This window comes from Dermacentor albipictus, chromosome 6 (genome assembly GCF_038994185.2).
Source record: "Dermacentor albipictus isolate Rhodes 1998 colony chromosome 6, USDA_Dalb.pri_finalv2, whole genome shotgun sequence".
Lineage (NCBI taxonomy): Eukaryota > Metazoa > Arthropoda > Arachnida > Ixodida > Ixodidae > Dermacentor > Dermacentor albipictus.
The window spans coordinates 101,907,382-101,925,622 of record NC_091826.1 but is presented as its reverse complement, the minus strand read 5'-3'; the positions used below and the strand labels follow the sequence as shown (position 1 = coordinate 101,925,622).

Here is an 18,241-nt window from a genome sequence, read left to right as displayed (position 1 = left end):
GCGAATGGACACAGTAATAAAAGAAAGCTAAATCTACACAACATGGCAGGAACCCTGCCTGTTCTTTCTCTCTGGCTCATTGATTTCTGTTATAGAGAAATGCGCACTTGAGTAGTGTATCTATGCGAAAGCTTGTCTTATCACTTTTGTATGCTTGTGAGCAGCCCTGTGCAGTACAGTTGTGAGTGCTTTTCAGGGGGTGCAAGTTTTTCACCTCAGTGCATTACTGATTCCACACCCTTTTCGTTGTTTGTGTTGCTGTGCTGAACTCCTTACTCAGGCTATAAAAGAAGAAAAGAGACATTGCAATGTCTCAGGATGTGCAACTGCAGCTCCATGTGGTTTGCTACCATGGTAAAGGTGCGATCAACATACCGCAGCTATAAATGTACCGGAGTTTGTGCACATGGAACAGGCAACCATGGAGTGCAAACTTCCGCTACGTAGACACTTCAAGCTTGTACCATTGGCAGTGAGGGGTTATGTCAGTGGGTGAAAGAAATAGGGACAGGAGACCGTGCACTGTTCGAGTTGAGGGCGTGTTTATTTTTTTTGTATTCTGAAAATTTTCAGCTGAATAACTCAAAACTGCATGCCCCTATCGCTACCGTTCTTGATGAATTTATCTCTCTAAGCATCAATCTACACAACCTGCGTTAAAAAATAGTGTATGAGGGGCCCTTCAATTGTGCTGCTACACGACAAGACCTGCGAAATCACGTTGTGCGTGCACACAGGAACAAGCAAAGAAAATTATGAAGAACACATGAACGATCAATACCCATGGCTCCTGCTCACATGCCTTTGTTTGGGATGAATAGCCACGAGCCGAGAAATATGCTTCTCTTGACCTTTAGTTTCATGGCACTCATCAGAAAGCTTCTATGAAATGGTGAGAGTCATGGGCAGATTCAAGCTTTCTTGATAGAGAAAGGTCAGGTTCTTCTAAGAATGATAATGATGCTTGTTGGGATTATAATGATAGTCTGTTCAATTCTGCTCTCGCAATCTGAAAATGCCATTATGCATAATGTGACACATTTATATGACAAACCTTAGTCTTTTTCTTGCATGGAGGCATCATCATTAATTTAAAATCAGTGCTTGACCTTTCTCCCCCTTATTTCCACACTCCAACACCTCCCATCATGGAATACCAGCAGACCCAAATGCTTGTTTTTACGAGATGCATCCCTTTTCAAACGTTGAGGAGCTGTAACGGCTTATCACCTGACCAGAAGCATGCTTGTACCTACTTTACTGGTCGGTACCTAACGGAAGCTCTAGTCTGCACCAGGTTTAGAAACAAGTATCTCCTTCTGCACCAGGCTTAGAAACATACGAGGCAAAAGCTCTATCACGAGGGAGCCACTGAGGTGTGGAAACAGTAGGAAAAACATGTGGCACATCCTTTTTGTTCGCTTGTTCTTGCTATTCTTGTTTTTGCTTACATGTTAGTCCAGCCCTGTTTTCCTGCAATCTCAACTGCTTTCAGAGGTTCACCGGCCAGGAGGTAAAAGTCTGCAGCTGCCTTGGGATCGTTGATGCTACGAGCCCATTCGGCCTTCTTGAGCATCAGCTGACGCGTGTCCAGGGTCTCATCTGAGCCGAGGTACTCCTGCAGGTCAAGGTAGAAACAACCGCGGCCAGACATGAAATCAGCTGGGAATTACATTACTCACGACGATGGATGTTACATTACTCTTTTTGTATTTGCTCACCTTCTGGTAAAATCAAACTGCTAATCTTTCCCGGCCTGGGAAGTAGTACAATTGATGCAACTGAGGGCAAGGCTGTTACGACATGGCAAGGGCAGAATCTAATTACCAAAAACTATGCTTACACAATCTGCGTTCAAAAACTTTTCATTCAAGAACTGATCAGGGGCAAATAATATCGTTGGAACACATCCTTTATGTCTGTCTAAGTAAGCGAATCTTTCTTGGTTTTGCAGAATGGTGCACTGAAGCACAGTACCTGGCATGCACAATGTGCAGGCTTCTTCTCTTTATATACAGCTTACGGATGTCCCTGGTTTCAGAACCTAGCGTGGCTGCATGTATCATCAGTCTGTAGGCTGCAAAGTAAGATGCATACTTAACGGTTTCGATGTTGACGATTCCTCTGGTGAATACGTGACAGATATGTCTACGAAATCTCAATGTAGTTATTGCAACATCCAATACCGGTGAGCAGTTAAAAAATGTAACTGCTTTCACTACTGTTGAAAAGCTCTGTGCTGACTTCCAAGCATTTAATGGCTTGCTGCTATGCGCATGCGTCATAAATCACATGAGTGAACTAAGAACACGTAATGTGTGTAACCTTTAGTCAGATTCCACAGCTGACCGAGGCTTATTAGTCAATTATGATAGATGAGGGTGCACAATGTCTAATCCAACTTAAGGGGGGATGCTAGGCTCAAGAGTCAACTTTTGAACTACTGCATCAATTTTTATCAAATTTTCAGCGACGGTTTATAATCTGCTCATTAGAATATATTCAAAGTTTCAATGCGCTAGCTCAAACAGACAAAAAGTTATAGCTCTCATATTCAGCAATCATGTGTCTCAGCTTAGGAAAACTATCATTTCAAAAATAATGGAGATATATCAACTGTTTGTAATTAGATATCTTCTAGATGGTTCATAGTGCAAGATAAGACCGCTCGCATGCTTTTTATGCAATTTCTGTAAAAATGTCATCAATCTAAAAACAAAGTTCAATTTTTTTGTTGTCATTACATGTCAGACATCTCAAAATATTTTCTGTTAGAAACTATTTAGCACCCTAAAAAGTATCTTATCTTGTTCCTGAGAAAATTTCAGTCTAGAAACCACCTTGAAAGCATCTTTTGGCAATGTAGTTTAGAAATGATTGTTTTCCTAACGGTTTTGTTTCCCCAAAAAGTGCAAACTCAGAAAAATGAGTTCAAAGATTTGAGAACATGCTATTTTATTTTGTGGTATAAAAAAATTAATCAAAGTGACCTGCTCCATAGGTCGGGCCCTCATCTTCAACGCGACGCTGTTCTGTGGCAATTGCTTCTCACCACCATCAGCAGAACCAGTAGACATTTCCATAGGTGACGAACCACCATCGGAGCTTGTAGGGTTCGCATCAGCCGCCGGCAGCAGGCTTGGGCTTGGCGAATGCACAGGCAGACGCTCACTTGCTGGCGGTCGCCCAGTGCTGTTTAGGCCTCTCGCTTTCGTCGTGCGTTGTCGCTTCCCGAAGCTTTTCCGTGTCGAAGCCTTCGTTGCGGGCATCTTCGGGTCACACCACCGGCCACCCGATGATCGCAATAAGCTCACAGAAGGAAGATATAGCAACATATAGCAAGCGTCGAGCGCAACCAAAGCAGGAACGACTCCAAATGGCGCGAAAACAGCGTTGGGTGGTCACGTGGTACATTTCCGCCAATCCGAGCTCCTGATTCGGTTTGCCACCCACTGCTTCGGTTCGAGCTCCTGTTTCGGTTTCTGCGGCCAGTAATATGCCTTTCTTTTTTAGTTCTTCGATAGTTGCCTTGCATAGTCTCGATGGAAAGTATTCCGTCACTAAACAGCGCGAAAAACAAACTTTCTATCACAGGCATTCACTTCACGTTCGGTTTTTTGCCCGCACCGCGGCCGCGTCTTGAAAAGAGCGTTCACAGACGCCTTTGACGGCAAATGCGCCCCACCGCGTCGTGAAAAAAATTCATTTTCTTCTTTTCTACTTCTCCGATAACAACCAAACCTGGTGAGAATATTCTTCATTAAACCAGCAATCCAAAACAACTCAAGCTTTAAAACACATTTTTTTTCCGAAAATCGGTATTTTAGCCCCGCATCCCCCCTTAAGTGCACTCACAGCAAGTTGATAATGGTTGGAAACGGGCACCAAAGCGAGGACAAAAGACCCAGGAAGCTTCACTTTTAAAACAATCCTGTGGAAGCCACCTCGGGATGATTGTCACTGTTAATGCAATTAGCATCGAATTAATGTAACGACACACTGTATTATCACCTTGCCACGCATCATGTATAAGGCGTGTACTGCAGCCAGACTCCTCCCTTGAACTTCCCTCTAGACATCCTCTGCTCCCCAGCAGCGCCACTGCAAAGTCCGCATGTGGCCCGTGTCTAAATATATATATTCAGACAATGTTGCCTGAATGTATATAATGTTGGTTTGACTCCACCCAACATTAAGGAAAGTTTGAAGATTCTTTTTTTTCCATGTTATTGGAGAGAGACAAACACCCACTGGCATATATCCAGCTACTCTAGTAGGCATGAAAGAAAAATGGTTAGATACCGGAAGCAACATAGATACACACCAAAAAGTGATTGCAGTATCCTAAGAATGCTAATTGTACCAAAAAAGAAAATTCAGAATAACCCATCAGACGATGACTGTCGACAGTAATGCATATAGCATTGAATCAATATAGCTACGCAACATATTGCCACCGTTGAAATGAGTTATGTATGAGGCATGTACTGTAGGCGGGACTCCTCTTTTGCACTTCCCTAAGAACACATGGCGGCATCTACCACTGTTGCTGCAAGGCCTGCACGTCGCTTCCGAAATGCACAGCGCGCCGATGCGTGCAAACGTTGAGAAACACGTAATGCGGAAATCGGGCTCCTCTCTCGTGCTTCTTTCTGGGCATGCTGCGCCATGTAGTGGTACTGCCTAAAAGTTTGCGCGAGGCTTCCGAGATGGGAAGCATGGTGCAGCGGTGCCTGCGAATACTGAGAACTGTTCTCTTGCTTACACCACACCCAGTGGCACACACTCTGTGCCCAAGTTGGCGAGAAGTTCATCGAAGAGCGGCACATGCGTAATTCATGGCGCAGCTCGCTAAAGCATTGGTGTGAAAGGCGTTCATTTAATGCGCCAAATACACAGTACACGTGTGGCGCAACCTGCTAAGGCATGGAGTTGCTGTCCTTGAGGAAGCCTTGTGACGGGGGTTCGATTTCTCTCAGCAACGGACAAATCAAGGAATCTTTCTTTGTCATTGTAGAGTCGAACATTCCCGGTGGCACGTACCTAGTTACCCAAGTTGGAATCAAAGCGGTTCATTGTACTCTGGTACCTACCCAGCCCTTCATCTACAGTGGCCTGTGTTGTATGACCTAGGTTCGTTGTAGAGCAGCACATAAGTACACAGTGCAATATACTCAGTGACCTTGGTCTGACAGTTGGCTTCAAACCCTGTTCCCTCAGCACAGCAGGCTGATGCGCTACCCACTCGACCATGGATTACTCTGGTAGACGGGAAAATAGTCACTCATTCTCACATACACGGGCATGCAAATTCACACACACGCACAGCCTATCCCATGTAAAGTGTGTGAAGTATGAAACACATTAAAGAAACTGAAACTAAAATGAGAAGAGGAAAGTAGTCACTCGGAACTATTGACGCTTTTCGTTCCACGAAGGATCACTAACACCAGCATTGTTTTTTGGCAACAGTGGTGTTATGAAAGTCAGAGAAAGGTGTGCCACCTGAGCAAGATCAAACATGCGCAGGTCCGTGTACATGTCCACAGCCTTGGAGTTGCGGCCAGCTTTCTTGTACAGCCTGGCGGCTTCTGCAAACCGGCCTTGCTGGGCGATCACGTCTCCGAGCAGGGATTCTCGTTTCTCGCCACGGGCCTCTTGATCCTGTTGAAGATGGAGAACAAGAGACGTCGATGGTAGAGCGCACAGAAAACAAAGATAATGTTGTGAATGTTGAATTGTCTCTATTTAGATGACTATCGCCACCCCAACACTTGCAGAATATAGTACAGCCTACTGTCCCTTAACTACAAGTACAAAAAAAAAAAACTGCTCAAACTTTCAAATCATCATCATTATCATGTACAATACAGGATGAATGGCTCTCCAAGCAATCTTTGTTGCCCCTGTCTTGCGTTAGCTGACTTCCTGTTGTGTCTGCAAGGAAATCCTAATCTCATGATTGCAACTAAACCTCTGCTGTTCATGACATCCCTCTTTTTTCTTTACCATGTCTTACACAGTGCAAGATAACTACGCATAGTGGGCAAATGTACTACCACTTCAGAATGAAAAACAAACAGGAGGATACAAAGCAGCATGTTTCTTACGCTCAATTGCTTGTAAACATAAGTGTGATTGTGTCATATCTGACTGCTAAATGCACTTTATTCCCAAACCTATCAAATTTTGAATGAAACAAACCAGTGTCATACATGCCAACAGATGTGGAAAGCAAAATGCGACTTCAAGTTTACTTTCTTGCACTAAAATTTCATTCCGGCATGATACTGCAGAGCAGTGTGCCAACTGGGAATCTAAAATGCTGTGCCATCTAAGGAACCCAGTGCAAGACACACCTTTGTATTCAAGGGAGCACGCAGTGAAACTGTGTGATTCCACTTGAACTACTAGGAGGGTCTCTGCTCCTAGATGTAAAGCTCTTGGCTCCCACAGAGGCCCCAGGCTCGAATCTTGAAAGAGACCTCAATCTTTTGTTTTTCTTTCTAACCTGTAGGGGATTTGTCATGGATGTTAAACATCCAGATTTCATGCCAAGAAATGTTAATCTGCTTAATTAGCAGAATGCTCCAAAGGGACCCATTTTACAGATTTTCTAATAAATTATGTAAACGGACCCTGAAATGATTTTGACGATATTGTACAAACATACTGGGTTGTTAGGGTAGATCTCTCTGATCATGAAGGGACACATATAAGTGCTCCGCATAAAGTGTTTAACTTATTATAACTTTTTTTTTTTCAAAGTTTGGCAGTGTGTTACACTCCTGTAACATGTGAAGGCAAAAGCCTGCTGCACACGTTGTAATGCATTAAGTTATACGAGTAGAGAGGTCAGATTTCTTACAAGGCATAACGAGTGGCAGTGGGAAGTAAATGTATGGCGCTGTAGATCTGTCATCTCAACAACACATGCGAGCACATAATGCACTACTTAAAGTTCTTTCTTTTGTTCTCCCTATCTTTCTTTCTTTTGTTCACAGCTTCTATGTTATTTTGTTTGTTCTTTCTTTCGTTCTTTCTTTCTTTTGTTTGTTCATTCATATTCAGCCAATGCATCTTTGCTTGCTTACAGGGGCATGAGCCATTCCTGATGACATATCTGTTCATTCATATTCAGCCAATGCATCTTTGCTTGCTTACAGGGGCATGAGCCATTCCTGATGACATATCTTTTGCCTCACTGGAGAAGACGCTGCTTTTTTCTGATATGAGCCGATGCAACGAGCCACTTAAGGCTCTCGCCTTAAGATGGGCATATCTAGTGATTACAGCGGCACTGTTCCCCTGAGTTTCCAGCCGCCCCATTACAATCTACAATCTACGTGCATGTGATGTCAGTCGGGCGAGCTGTCCCATGGCTACCCAAATTGCACCACTGACAATTTTTCCAAATTTATGGTGAACATATGTTGTTTGTAATAGTTGGAATGTTGGTTAACTTGTTTTTATAAAACAAAAAGTAACTTAAAGAGATTGCACAACCAAAATTTATCACTACACTCAAGCACTTGCGGCCCATGAAGTGTTGTCTGCTAGTGTAATAACATGCTTCATGTTGACGCAAGCAGCACGGTGAGTGTTAGTCTCAAGGTTTCTTTTCGCAAGGACCATGAATTGCCCTTGCTGCATTGTAGGTTGCAAACCTAGCTAATGGCAACATGTCAATCTGTGACATTGTGTCCGTCTGCAAAGCAACAGGTGAGCAGAGTGGCTGCAGTGCTTGTTGTCGCTATCCGATCAGCGCCAGGGTCTACAAGCTTGCGGCCATCACTCCATGCCGGAGGATTACTACCACAATAGCGAGTTCTAGCATGTCCGCTACTTAGGTAAACGCAAGCGGACTGGGCGTTTTACTGGATGAGCGGAGGTGCAAACATCGCAAGCTCTGGGAATGCATATCTGGAAACTGCTTTCATCCACAGTATACAAAGCTCAACCAGACACAGAGTTAATATAGCAGTAACCAAGTGCTGCTGGTGGTGTAAATTTTCGGTAGCAGCATAATTACAAACACATATTTTTCAATGTCTAAAATGTTTTACACTTAGTTACACCATTATCAGCTCTGTTTGGCTGGTTAAACTCTGCGCCACCAGGTGGCTTCACCATGCAGGCCCCTCAGGCCACTCACATTTACGCTAAAGCCCTTTCATTGCAGCGGCAGTGGTATGGTGGGACTTTAGTTTACTCCTCCACCCATCCGTCAAAATGCCCAGCTTGCCTACATTTACCAGAACACCCGACACACTTAGCACTGCGATAGAGCATTCACAACGCATGCTGCTTAGATAGCTCTAGCTGGGGATCGATGGCCAGGCGGCTAGCTTCATGCACTGGCTCCAAGACAACCGGAAGTAGACAACACAACGTCACATCATGACGTAGAGCCAGTGAAGGCGGAGCTTAGACCCGATCACCTGGCGAATGAGTTGAGGAGAAAAAGCATGGCTAGAGAGAAGGGTAACTTGTGATCACCCGTAGCTCTCTTAATATGAGATGTTTCACTTAAATTGCGGCGTGAATGTTTTACTGAAGCTGTACCCTACAAAGCACCTACAAAATTTGTCCAAACAATTTTGGTACCCTTTAATAATTAATTCCTTCATGCCGCCAGTGCTTTAATTCATTTATTTGTGAAACTTCAAGTTGTCATACGTCAGCCACCAGGTCATTTAAAATGGTAGAGTGACTACCTGAGAAAGACAGGTGTCCCTAATTCAGTTGCCAGATTAAGATAAACTATCTTCCCAGTTATGCTCTTCAAGGGCACCAAGATGTGTCTCTTTGCAGCAATTCTCCCTTCACAGTCAATAACCATTCCACTGTGCTGCATCCGACACGCAAATACCTTCGGTTATATTCAGCATCTGTTATAAGCATAGATTTGTTAAATACAGATATTGGCACAAAGCATCTTTCGATTTATTTTGTTATACTGGGTGTTTTATTTCAATGTTAACACATTACTTAAACATTGCCTGTGGCATGTAGAACGAATCTACTTATTGAACCGGACTACTTGAAGAGGCCGACATTACTTGTATGAGAAATCAAAATGCATAACTGACTAATTAGCAAATTATTCCTAATCAATTTTCTAATATATTGTCACGTGGTAGTGACGGTAAAGAGAGAACACAGTAGCAGTACTGTGAAAGGCAAAACTAGCTTTTATTGGGCGAACCTGTGCCCACAAAACAGGCTACACTTAAAGCACAACGATAGCGGCGAACACAGTCGGCGATCGTCGAAAATCTGATCAGCGGGTCAAGCGCGTCGGCTTTTATAGATCAGTCGTCGAATGTTCCAGATTAACTGATGGGAGCCGCGTGTCTTCCACAAAGTTCTACACCATTCGTGTCACGCGATGAAATCTGATAACACAAGGTTCGGCGACAACAGACACGCGGATAGAAGCGTCGATAACTTTCCAGAAACATCGGATACATTCAGGCGCATCCCTCCCTGTGCGATTACAGTTGTTAAGCGGCGAAACGTGGTCACCCGATAAAGATAAGTACACATGTCAATACCCCCCTCTTAAAAAGCATCGACCCGATGCTACATACAAGCGAAATAAAAACACCCGTAGCAAAGAAAACAACAACAAAAAAATAAGGAATTTCGTCAGCGACCGTAAAAGGGTTTAAGGCGCACCACGTGGACCACTTCAGATCGTGCGCGGCGCCGCTGTGAATGCGAAATGCCGTCTGGCACGACCTCATAGTCCAGAGCGCCAATACGTCGGATGACCTTGTAGGGTCCGAAATAGCGTCGTAGTAGTTTCTCACTGAGTCCTCGTCGGCGTATCGGTGTCCAAACCCAAACACGGTCGCCGGGCTGGTACTCAACAAAGCGTCGTCGGAGGTTGTAGTGTCGGCTGTCGGTCCTCTGTTGGTTCTTGATCCGTAGGCGGGCGAGCTGTCGGGCTTCTTCGGCGCGCTGGAGATAGCTAGCGACGTCAACATTCTCTTCGTCAGTGACGTGGGGCAGCATGACGTCGAGCGTCGTCGTCGGGTTCCTGCCGTAAACCAGCTTAAACGGCGTGATCTGTGTTGTTTCTTGCACCGCCGTGTTGTAAGCGAATGTTACGTACGGCAGGACGGCATCCCACGTCTTGTGTTCGACATCGACGTACATCGCTAGCATGTCGGCGAGGGTCTTATTCAGCCGCTCCGTAAGACCATTCGTCTGCGGGTGGTAGGCCGTGGTCCTCCTGTGCCTTGTCTGACTGTATTTCAGAATGGCTTGGGTGAGCTCCGCTGTAAAGGCCGTTTCTCTGTCGGTGATGAGGACTTCTGGGGCGCCATGTCGAAGCAGGATGTTTTCGACAAAGAATTTCGCCACTTCGGCTGCGCTACCTTTCGGCAGTGCTTTAGTTTCAGCAAAGCGGGTGAGGTAGTCTGTCGCCACGACGATCCACTTATTTCCGGTTGTTGACGTCGGAAAGGGTCCCAGCAAGTCCATCCCGATCTGCTGGAATGGTCGGCAAGGAGGCTCGATTGGCTGTAGTAATCCGGCTAGCCTTGTCGGCGGTGTCTTGCGTCGCTGACAGTCTCGGCATGTTCTGACATAACGGGCGACGTTGGCGGTCAGGCGCGGCCAATAATACTTTTCTTGTATCCTCGATAGTGTCCGGGAAAAACCGAGGTGTCCAGCGGTCGGATCGTCATGTAGGGCGTGCAATACTTCTGGACGAAGTCCTGACGGGACAACAAGAAGGTAGTTTGCGCGGACTGGTGAAAAGTTCTTCTTCACGAGTAGATTGTTTCGAAGTGTGAAGGAAGATAACCCGCGCTTAAATGCCCTGGGGACAACGTCGGTGTGCCCTTCCAAATATTCCACCAGGCCTTGTAGCTCCGGGTCTGCCCGTTGCTGTTCAGCGAAGTCTTCCGCGCTTATCATGCCAAGGAAGGCGTCGTCATCTTCGTCATCTTGCGGCGGCGGGTCAATGGGGGCGCGTGATAGGCAATCGGCATCGGAGTGTTTTCGTCCGGACTTGTAGGTTACAGTGATGTCGTATTCTTGTAGTCTGAGGCTCCACCGCGCCAGTCGTCCTGAAGGATCCTTTATACTCGCTAGCCAACACAACGCGTGATGGTCACTGACGACTTTGAATGGCCTGCCATAAAGATAAGGGCGAAATTTAGCTGTAGCCCAAACGATGGCGAGGCATTCCTTTTCGGTCGTAGAATAGTTGCTTTCCGCTTTTGACAGCGACCGGCTAGCGTAAGAGATCACCTCTTCGACTCCGTTTTTCCTTTGGACTAGAACGGCACCGAGGCCTAGGCTACTGGCGTCAGTATGGATTTCTGTATCGGCGTACTCGTCGAAGTGCGCAAGTACCGGCGGCGACTGCGTGCGTCGTTTGAGTTCTTCAAATGCGTCGGCCTGCGGCGTTTCCCACTTGAACTCAACATCACATTTAGTTAGACGTGTCAACGGCTCGGCGATGCGTGAAAAGTCCTTGACAAAGCGCCTGTAGTAGGCACACATGCCAAGGAATCTACGCACTGCCTTCTTGTCGGTGGGCTGCGGGAACTTTGCGATGGCAGCTGTTTTCTGTGGGTCGGGGCGTACTCCGGATTTACTGATGACGTGGCCTAGGAACAGAAGCTCGTCGTAAGCGAAGCGGCATTTTTCTGGCTTCAGAGTGAGCCCTGACGACTTGATGGCCTCTAGTACTGTGGCAAGCCGCCTAAGGTGGTCGTCGAAATTTCCGGCGAATACAACGACGTCATCCAAGTAAACGAGACAGGTCTGCCATTTCAATCCCGCTAAAACCGTGTCCATCACGCGCTGGAACGTTGCAGGCGCCGAGCACAGTCCAAATGGCATAACCTTGAACTCGTAGAGGCCGTCTGGGGTGATGAAGGCGGTCTTTTCGCGATCTCTTTCGTCGACTTCTATTTGCCAATAGCCAGACTTGAGGTCCATCGAGGAGAAGTACTTAGCGTTGCAGAGCCGATCCAATGCGTCGTCTATCCGTGGAAGGGGGTATACGTCCTTCTTCGTGATCTTGTTCAGACGACGATAATCGACGCAGAAACGTAGGGTTCCGTCCTTTTTCTTCACCAGCACAACAGGGGATGCCCACGGGCTTTTCGACGGCTGGATGATGTCGTCGCGCAGCATTTTGTCGACTTGTTCTCTTATAGCTTCGCGTTCGCGCGGCGAAACTCGGTAAGGGCTCTGGCGGAGTGGTCGAGCGTACTCCTCGGTGATTATGCGATGCTTGGCGACTGGTGTTTGTCGAATCCTCGATGTCGTCGAAAAGCAGCCTTTGTATCGTCGGAGCAGACTTCTGAGCTGCTGTTGCTTAATCACTGGGAGACTTGGATTAATGTCGTAGTCTGGTTCGGGAACCATGGTCGTCGGGCTACATGCGGCGGAATCCGAGAGGACAAACGCATTACTGGTTTCCACAATTTCTTCGATGTACGCGATCGTCGTGCCCTTGTTGATGTGCTTGAACTCCTGGCTGAAGTTTGTCAGCAACACTTCAGTTTTCCCTCCATGCAGTCGAGTGATCCCTCTTGCGACGCAAATTTCATGGTCTAGCAGTAGACGTTGGTCACCCTCGATGACGCCTTCTACGTCGGCAGGCATTTTGGTGCCTAAGGAAATGACAATGCTGGAGCGAGGCGGGATGCTGACTTGACTTTCGAGCACACTTAAGGCACGGTGACTACTAGAGCTCTCCGGTGGTATCGCTCGATCTTCCGACAGCGTTATGGACTTCGACTTCAGGTCAATGATTGCGCCGTGTTGGTTCAGGAAGTCCATGCCGAGAATGACGTCTCGCGAACACTGTTGCAGGATAACGAAGGTGGCAGGGTAAGTACGGTCATGAACGGTAATTCTTGCCGTGCAGATTCCAGTCGGCGTAATGAGGTGTCCTCCAGCGGTCCGAATTTGGGGACCCTCCCATGCAGTCTTAACCTTCTTTAACTGGGCGGCGATGTGTCCACTCATTACAGAGTAATCGGCCCCTGTGTCGACTAAGGCAGTGACTGCGTGGCCGTCTAGAAGTACGTCGAGGTCGGTGGTTCTTTGTCTGGCGTTGCAGTTGGGTCTTGGCGTCGGATCACGGCTGCGTCGTGTTGAACTGAAGCTGGAACGTTGCGTCGTCAAGTCGTCTTTCGTCGGTGTAGTCTTGGCTTCGCGACTTCTTCGGGACGGCGGCGTGTCGTCATTAGGTCGTCGAGATGATTTCTTCGTCATGTTCGTCGACGGCGGAGGATCTTCGTCAGTTCGACGAACAGCAACCGCACCTCCATCGGTTGCTGCTTTTAGTTTTCCGGATATGGGCTCGCAGAGCGGCCCCGCGCTGGGCCGGTGTATGGTCGGCGCTGCGGCGACAGGTAGCGGCCTGGTGACGGCGAACGGGACGGTCGTCGAGGGCTCCATTGAGTAGCGGCGAGGTAGTCGGCGATGTCACGTGGGCGCTCTCCAAGCTTTGGACGCGGCGCGTTGACGGCGAACCCTCTCAGTCCCATGTCGCGGTATGGGCATCGGCGGTAGACGTGACCCGCTTCCCCGCAGTGGTAGCAGAGTGGGCGGTGGTCAGGAGCGGGCCAAACGTCGGTCTTCCTCGGGTAGCTCCGCTGGGCGACGGGTGGGCGCGCTGTCGGCGGCGGCGGCGGTGGTCGACGGAATTGCGGCGTTACAGGGCCCTGGCGCGGTCGCTGAGGTGGGCCTTGACGGAGTACGACGGCGGCGTAGGTCATCGCTTCGGGTTCTGGTTGCGGTAATTGAGGTTGCACCTCCGGAACTCCAAGCGACCTCTGAACCTCATCTTTGACGATGTCAGCGATCGAGGCCACTTGAGGCTGCGAGGACGGGAAGATCTTCTGAAGCTCCTCTCGTACGACTGCCCTGATAGCCTCGCGCAGGTCTTCGGAGGCCAGTGATTGAACTCCGGCATAGTTTGTAGCGTTGGTGCGGCGGTCGAATTGCTGGTTTCGCATCTCGAGTGTCTTCTCGATGCTAGTGGCCTCGCGAAGGAACTCGTCGACAGTCTTCGGCGGGTTTCGTACCATACCGGCGAAAAGTTCCTCCTTAACACCACGCATTAGTAGCCGGACTTTCTTTTCCTCGGACATTTCCGGGTCGGCGTGGCGGAATAGGCGGCTCATTTCTTCTGTAAAAATCGCCGTGGTCTCGTTGGGCAGCTGCACTCGGGTTTCCAGTAGTGCTTGGGCTCGTTCTCGGCGAACGACGCTTGTGAATGTCTTTAGGAAGGCGCTTCGGAAAAGGTCCCAGGTCGTTAACGTGGCTTCTCTGTTCTCGAACCACGTCCTGGCAGCGTCTTCCAATGCGAAAAAGACATGTCGCAGTTTGTCGTCGCTGTTCCAGCTGTTAAATGCAGTGACCCTCTCGTACGTCTCGAGCCAGGTTTCCGGGTCCTCGAATGTTGAACCGCGGAACGTGGGGGGCTCCCTGGGCTGCTGCAGCACGACGGGGGATGCTGGGGCTGCCATTGGGGAGGACTTGGTGGCAATCTTCCTGCTCGTCTCAGGTAGGAGTCCGTGCTCTGGGAGCAGTCCTTGCAGCCGGCGGCTAGCTCGCTGGTCTTGGGCGACGTTGGTTTTGTCCTCGGGCTTCGGACTTGGATCGCGGCTTTGCGGGGGCGTTCGGTACATGAACGCACAAGCACCTCCACCAGATGTCACGTGGTAGTGACGGTAAAGAGAGAACACAGTAGCAGTACTGTGAAAGGCAAAACTAGCTTTTATTGGGCGAACCTGTGCCCACAAAACAGGCTACACTTAAAGCACAACGATAGCGGCGAACACAGTCGGCGATCGTCGAAAATCTGATCAGCGGGTCAAGCGCGTCGGCTTTTATAGATCAGTCGTCGAATGTTCCAGATTAACTGATGGGAGCCGCGTGTCTTCCACAAAGTTCTACACCATTCGTGTCACGTGATGAAATCTGATAACACAAGGTTCGGCGACAACAGACACGCGGATAGAAGCGTCGATAACTTTCCAGAAACATCGGATACATTCAGGCGCATCCCTCGCTGTGCGATTACAGTTGTTAAGCGGCGAAACGTGGTCGCCCGATAAAGATAAGTACACGTGTCAATATTTAGCTTAGTGCACATATTGCAATAAAGGAATTAAAGCCAATGATGTCACAAGGAACATCCACTTGGAACAAATTTCAAAACTAGCAGCAGCTTCAAAATAAGCAGTCAAATTAGCGTAATTAAGCATTGTTGTTCCACTTTCGTTTTTTTTTCACAAAACGTCTTTCTATGCATTGAAGCTAAAAAAATTACTGGAACACCAATGTATTTCATCGCAAACTTTAGGAATGCACCTTTGGAAACTGCTGTCATCCACAGTATTCATTCCAGGTGGATATGACTTTCGAAGTCAATAGCCACAATTAGTAAATTGCTATATGTGCCATCAAGTAATTAGTTTGAAAATTAATTAAAACTACAAAACATTTCTAATTAATCAAACAGTTCTTTTGATTTCTTGAGTGAATAATGTCCGCTTCTGAGAGCAATCTGGCTTAAAGGGACTGACAACTGGCCAGAATGTGTTGTGAGACGTTGATGGAAATGAAATTACTATGATTTATAGTGATAGAATCCAGCATTGCTGCTCACGACTTAGGCAGGAATTGTAATTTTAAATTGGCAAAGAAAATCTCAAAAACCAGTAAGTGGCGAGGGCTGGCAGTGAAATCTTGGTACTTCGGATGTAGTCTATAAGATTACTGTACGTGAGTAACATAAGAAGAGTTAACTGCTGGGCTAGTTGGTGTTCTTGCATACTGGAAAGATTTTGCGCCAAAAAACACAACACACACAAGAAAGACGACAACACCACGGGCGCCCGTGGTGTTGTCGTCTTTCTTGTGTGTGTTGTGTTTTTTGGCGCAAAATCTTTCCAGTATGCGAGTAACATAATTATTGCTTAATATTGCAGTTGCTATATTATTACACTCGCACATTATTCTATGCTTTGGAAATCAAAAATGCACACGTGGCTACAGCAACATGCTAAACTCAGTGTCACATGTTAAGGCGTCGTTCCGTTTTCGATCTGGTTAGTACCATTATGACTGGTTAAATATTGAAGCAGTTGGACAGGAAACTACAAAAACACAGGTAATATCACAGAAATACTTTAACACATCGAAAACAAGAATAGCAGAATCATCGACTTCATGAACAAAATAATACTTTCACACCGTTACGGCCGCACTTGTCGTCGGCCTCCTGCTAATGCCAGTGCATAATTGCCATCACGCTCACCTATCACCATTTTAAGCATGCTTCTGGTGAACGACTACATCCTCACCGCAGATTGAAATATTCTGATAAAAAATGTCCCATGGCGTTTTTTGTGTTATCTCTTCATAATTATACACTCTGACCAGTAAGCCTTCCACTGCATTAAAAATATAGGTACCATGAAAATTGATTGTCGGTCCCTTTAACATCATGAGGTAGCAGGCGGGACCTGCGCCGACAACACCAGCCTTTGTCCTGGCGTATACGAAAGACTCTGGAACATTCTGTGGCACCGACAGCGTCGTCGGGGAAGAGTGGGTCGCCATGTGATAGCGTGCAATAGAGTATACCTACGACAGATGGGATACAGCTGTAATGTTGGCCACGTTGACGTTATACTTGCAAGGCACGGTGAGGATGTGGTTTGAAAATCACGAAGATGAGCTTACAGACTGAGAAATGTGTAAACGGGAGGTGAGAAACGTGTAAATGGGAGCTGAAAGACTTGTTTGGCTGACCGTTTGGGCAGAAGAAAGCCACTAAAGCTGAGACCATACGTACGCGAGCGTACGTCTAGTCTCCACAATGCAGGTGACAGAGATGACAGCTGACCAGCATGTAGTGTGAAAAATAGAATACACTAACACATCCGGTTTGAGTGGCCGCATCGAGCTGCTGCTCCCTGAACCACTGCGATCCCAGCTGGCCAGTTCCAATAAATTGTGGCCACAATGGCTTCCTCTTCAGGCAAGGTTGTCTCCACCAATTGGTGGCACCAGACAACTGAGCCCAGTCGCACCATGCCAAGGCAGGTGTGACGAGGCCTTATACATTTAAGAGTACTGCTATGAAGGCCTTAGTTCTTTCTTTTACGACGCTGCGTTTATACTGTGCTCATGTTGTGTTTGTTTACGCAAAAGATGCTGGACATGTAAATTTTGTTTGCTTTTCTTTGCCTGCTAATTGATAGCAGCGTGTGCATTTTGTGTGCATTCTGCGAGCACCTCTGAATGAGTGCACCCTAAATGGCTATGTGTGTAAACCTCCATGCCATGTCGCTTTACTTGGTCTGAACAAGATTTCCTTTGTCTGCAAACCCCCACTGCTGTAATGCTAATAGGTGCTGTAGGTATGTGATAAATAAATAAAATGAACAGCTACTGTACTATACTGTATTACTGTACTAAGATGGAAACCACCGAACCTGGAGCGAGCGCACCAAGCGGAGCAAGGCGGGGTCCCCGAGACGCACGGCTGCCCGCTTGGCCACAGCCAGGTCGAGGGCTTCCAGTGCCTCCTTGGCCAGGTATCGCCAGTCCTCCTCGGGCACCCCCAAGCAGGCAATGGTTAGGGCCTCCCTAAAACACGGTACGCATGCATTCAAACGTGCAAGTGACATCACAACCATCCCATTGAAAGGGACAGAAAAGAGAAATGTTGCTTAGGCTGATGATTATATTTCTAAAACTGCATTAAACGAGAAGAAAGGGGGTTAACCGACGGGCCCAATTTTTATTAGTCATATCATATGAAGCCAACAAGCACTGACACCAAGGACAACATAGGGAAAATTACTTGTGCTTAATATGTGAAATAAAGAGACAATAAATCAACGGGAATGAAAGTGGATGAAAAAACAACTTACCACAGGTGAGGAACGATCCCACAACCTTCTCATTTCGCGTACGATGCTCTACCATTTGAGCTACCGCAGCGCCGATTCTCCCGTCCACTTTCTTGTGTATTTATGTTTCCTTGTAGAACCCTGGGAGCGTTAGCCAGCGCCATGACTCACAGACCTTGGCGGCGAACGTGGAACATCCTTTCTGCCGCAGGCATCATGAGAACATGATCTTTTTAGGTGAAGGCAACCGGTCAATAACCCCACACATGCTACCTGAAGGCATCAATGTTGCCAGATTCGAGACCCTCGTTATGTAATAAACGAGAGCAAAGGGC

At 47.3% G+C, this 18,241-nt stretch overlaps 1 protein-coding gene across 3 annotated transcripts in view; it reads right to left on the bottom strand.

The window, feature by feature from the left end:
• The window catches only part of Oseg1 (intraflagellar transport protein Oseg1), an 88,556-nt gene that overhangs the window by 36,120 nt on the left and 34,195 nt on the right, over positions 1-18,241 (bottom strand). For all 3 annotated transcript variants that reach the window (XM_065446230.1, XM_065446231.2, XM_065446232.2), the window contains exons 14-16: positions 17,487-17,640; positions 5,506-5,664; positions 1,452-1,618 (exon numbers count right to left, since the gene is read on the bottom strand). In XM_065446230.1, the coding sequence (XP_065302302.1) occupies positions 1,452-1,618; positions 5,506-5,664; positions 17,487-17,640 (480 nt within the window). The remainder of the gene's footprint in view (positions 1-1,451; positions 1,619-5,505; positions 5,665-17,486; positions 17,641-18,241) is intronic.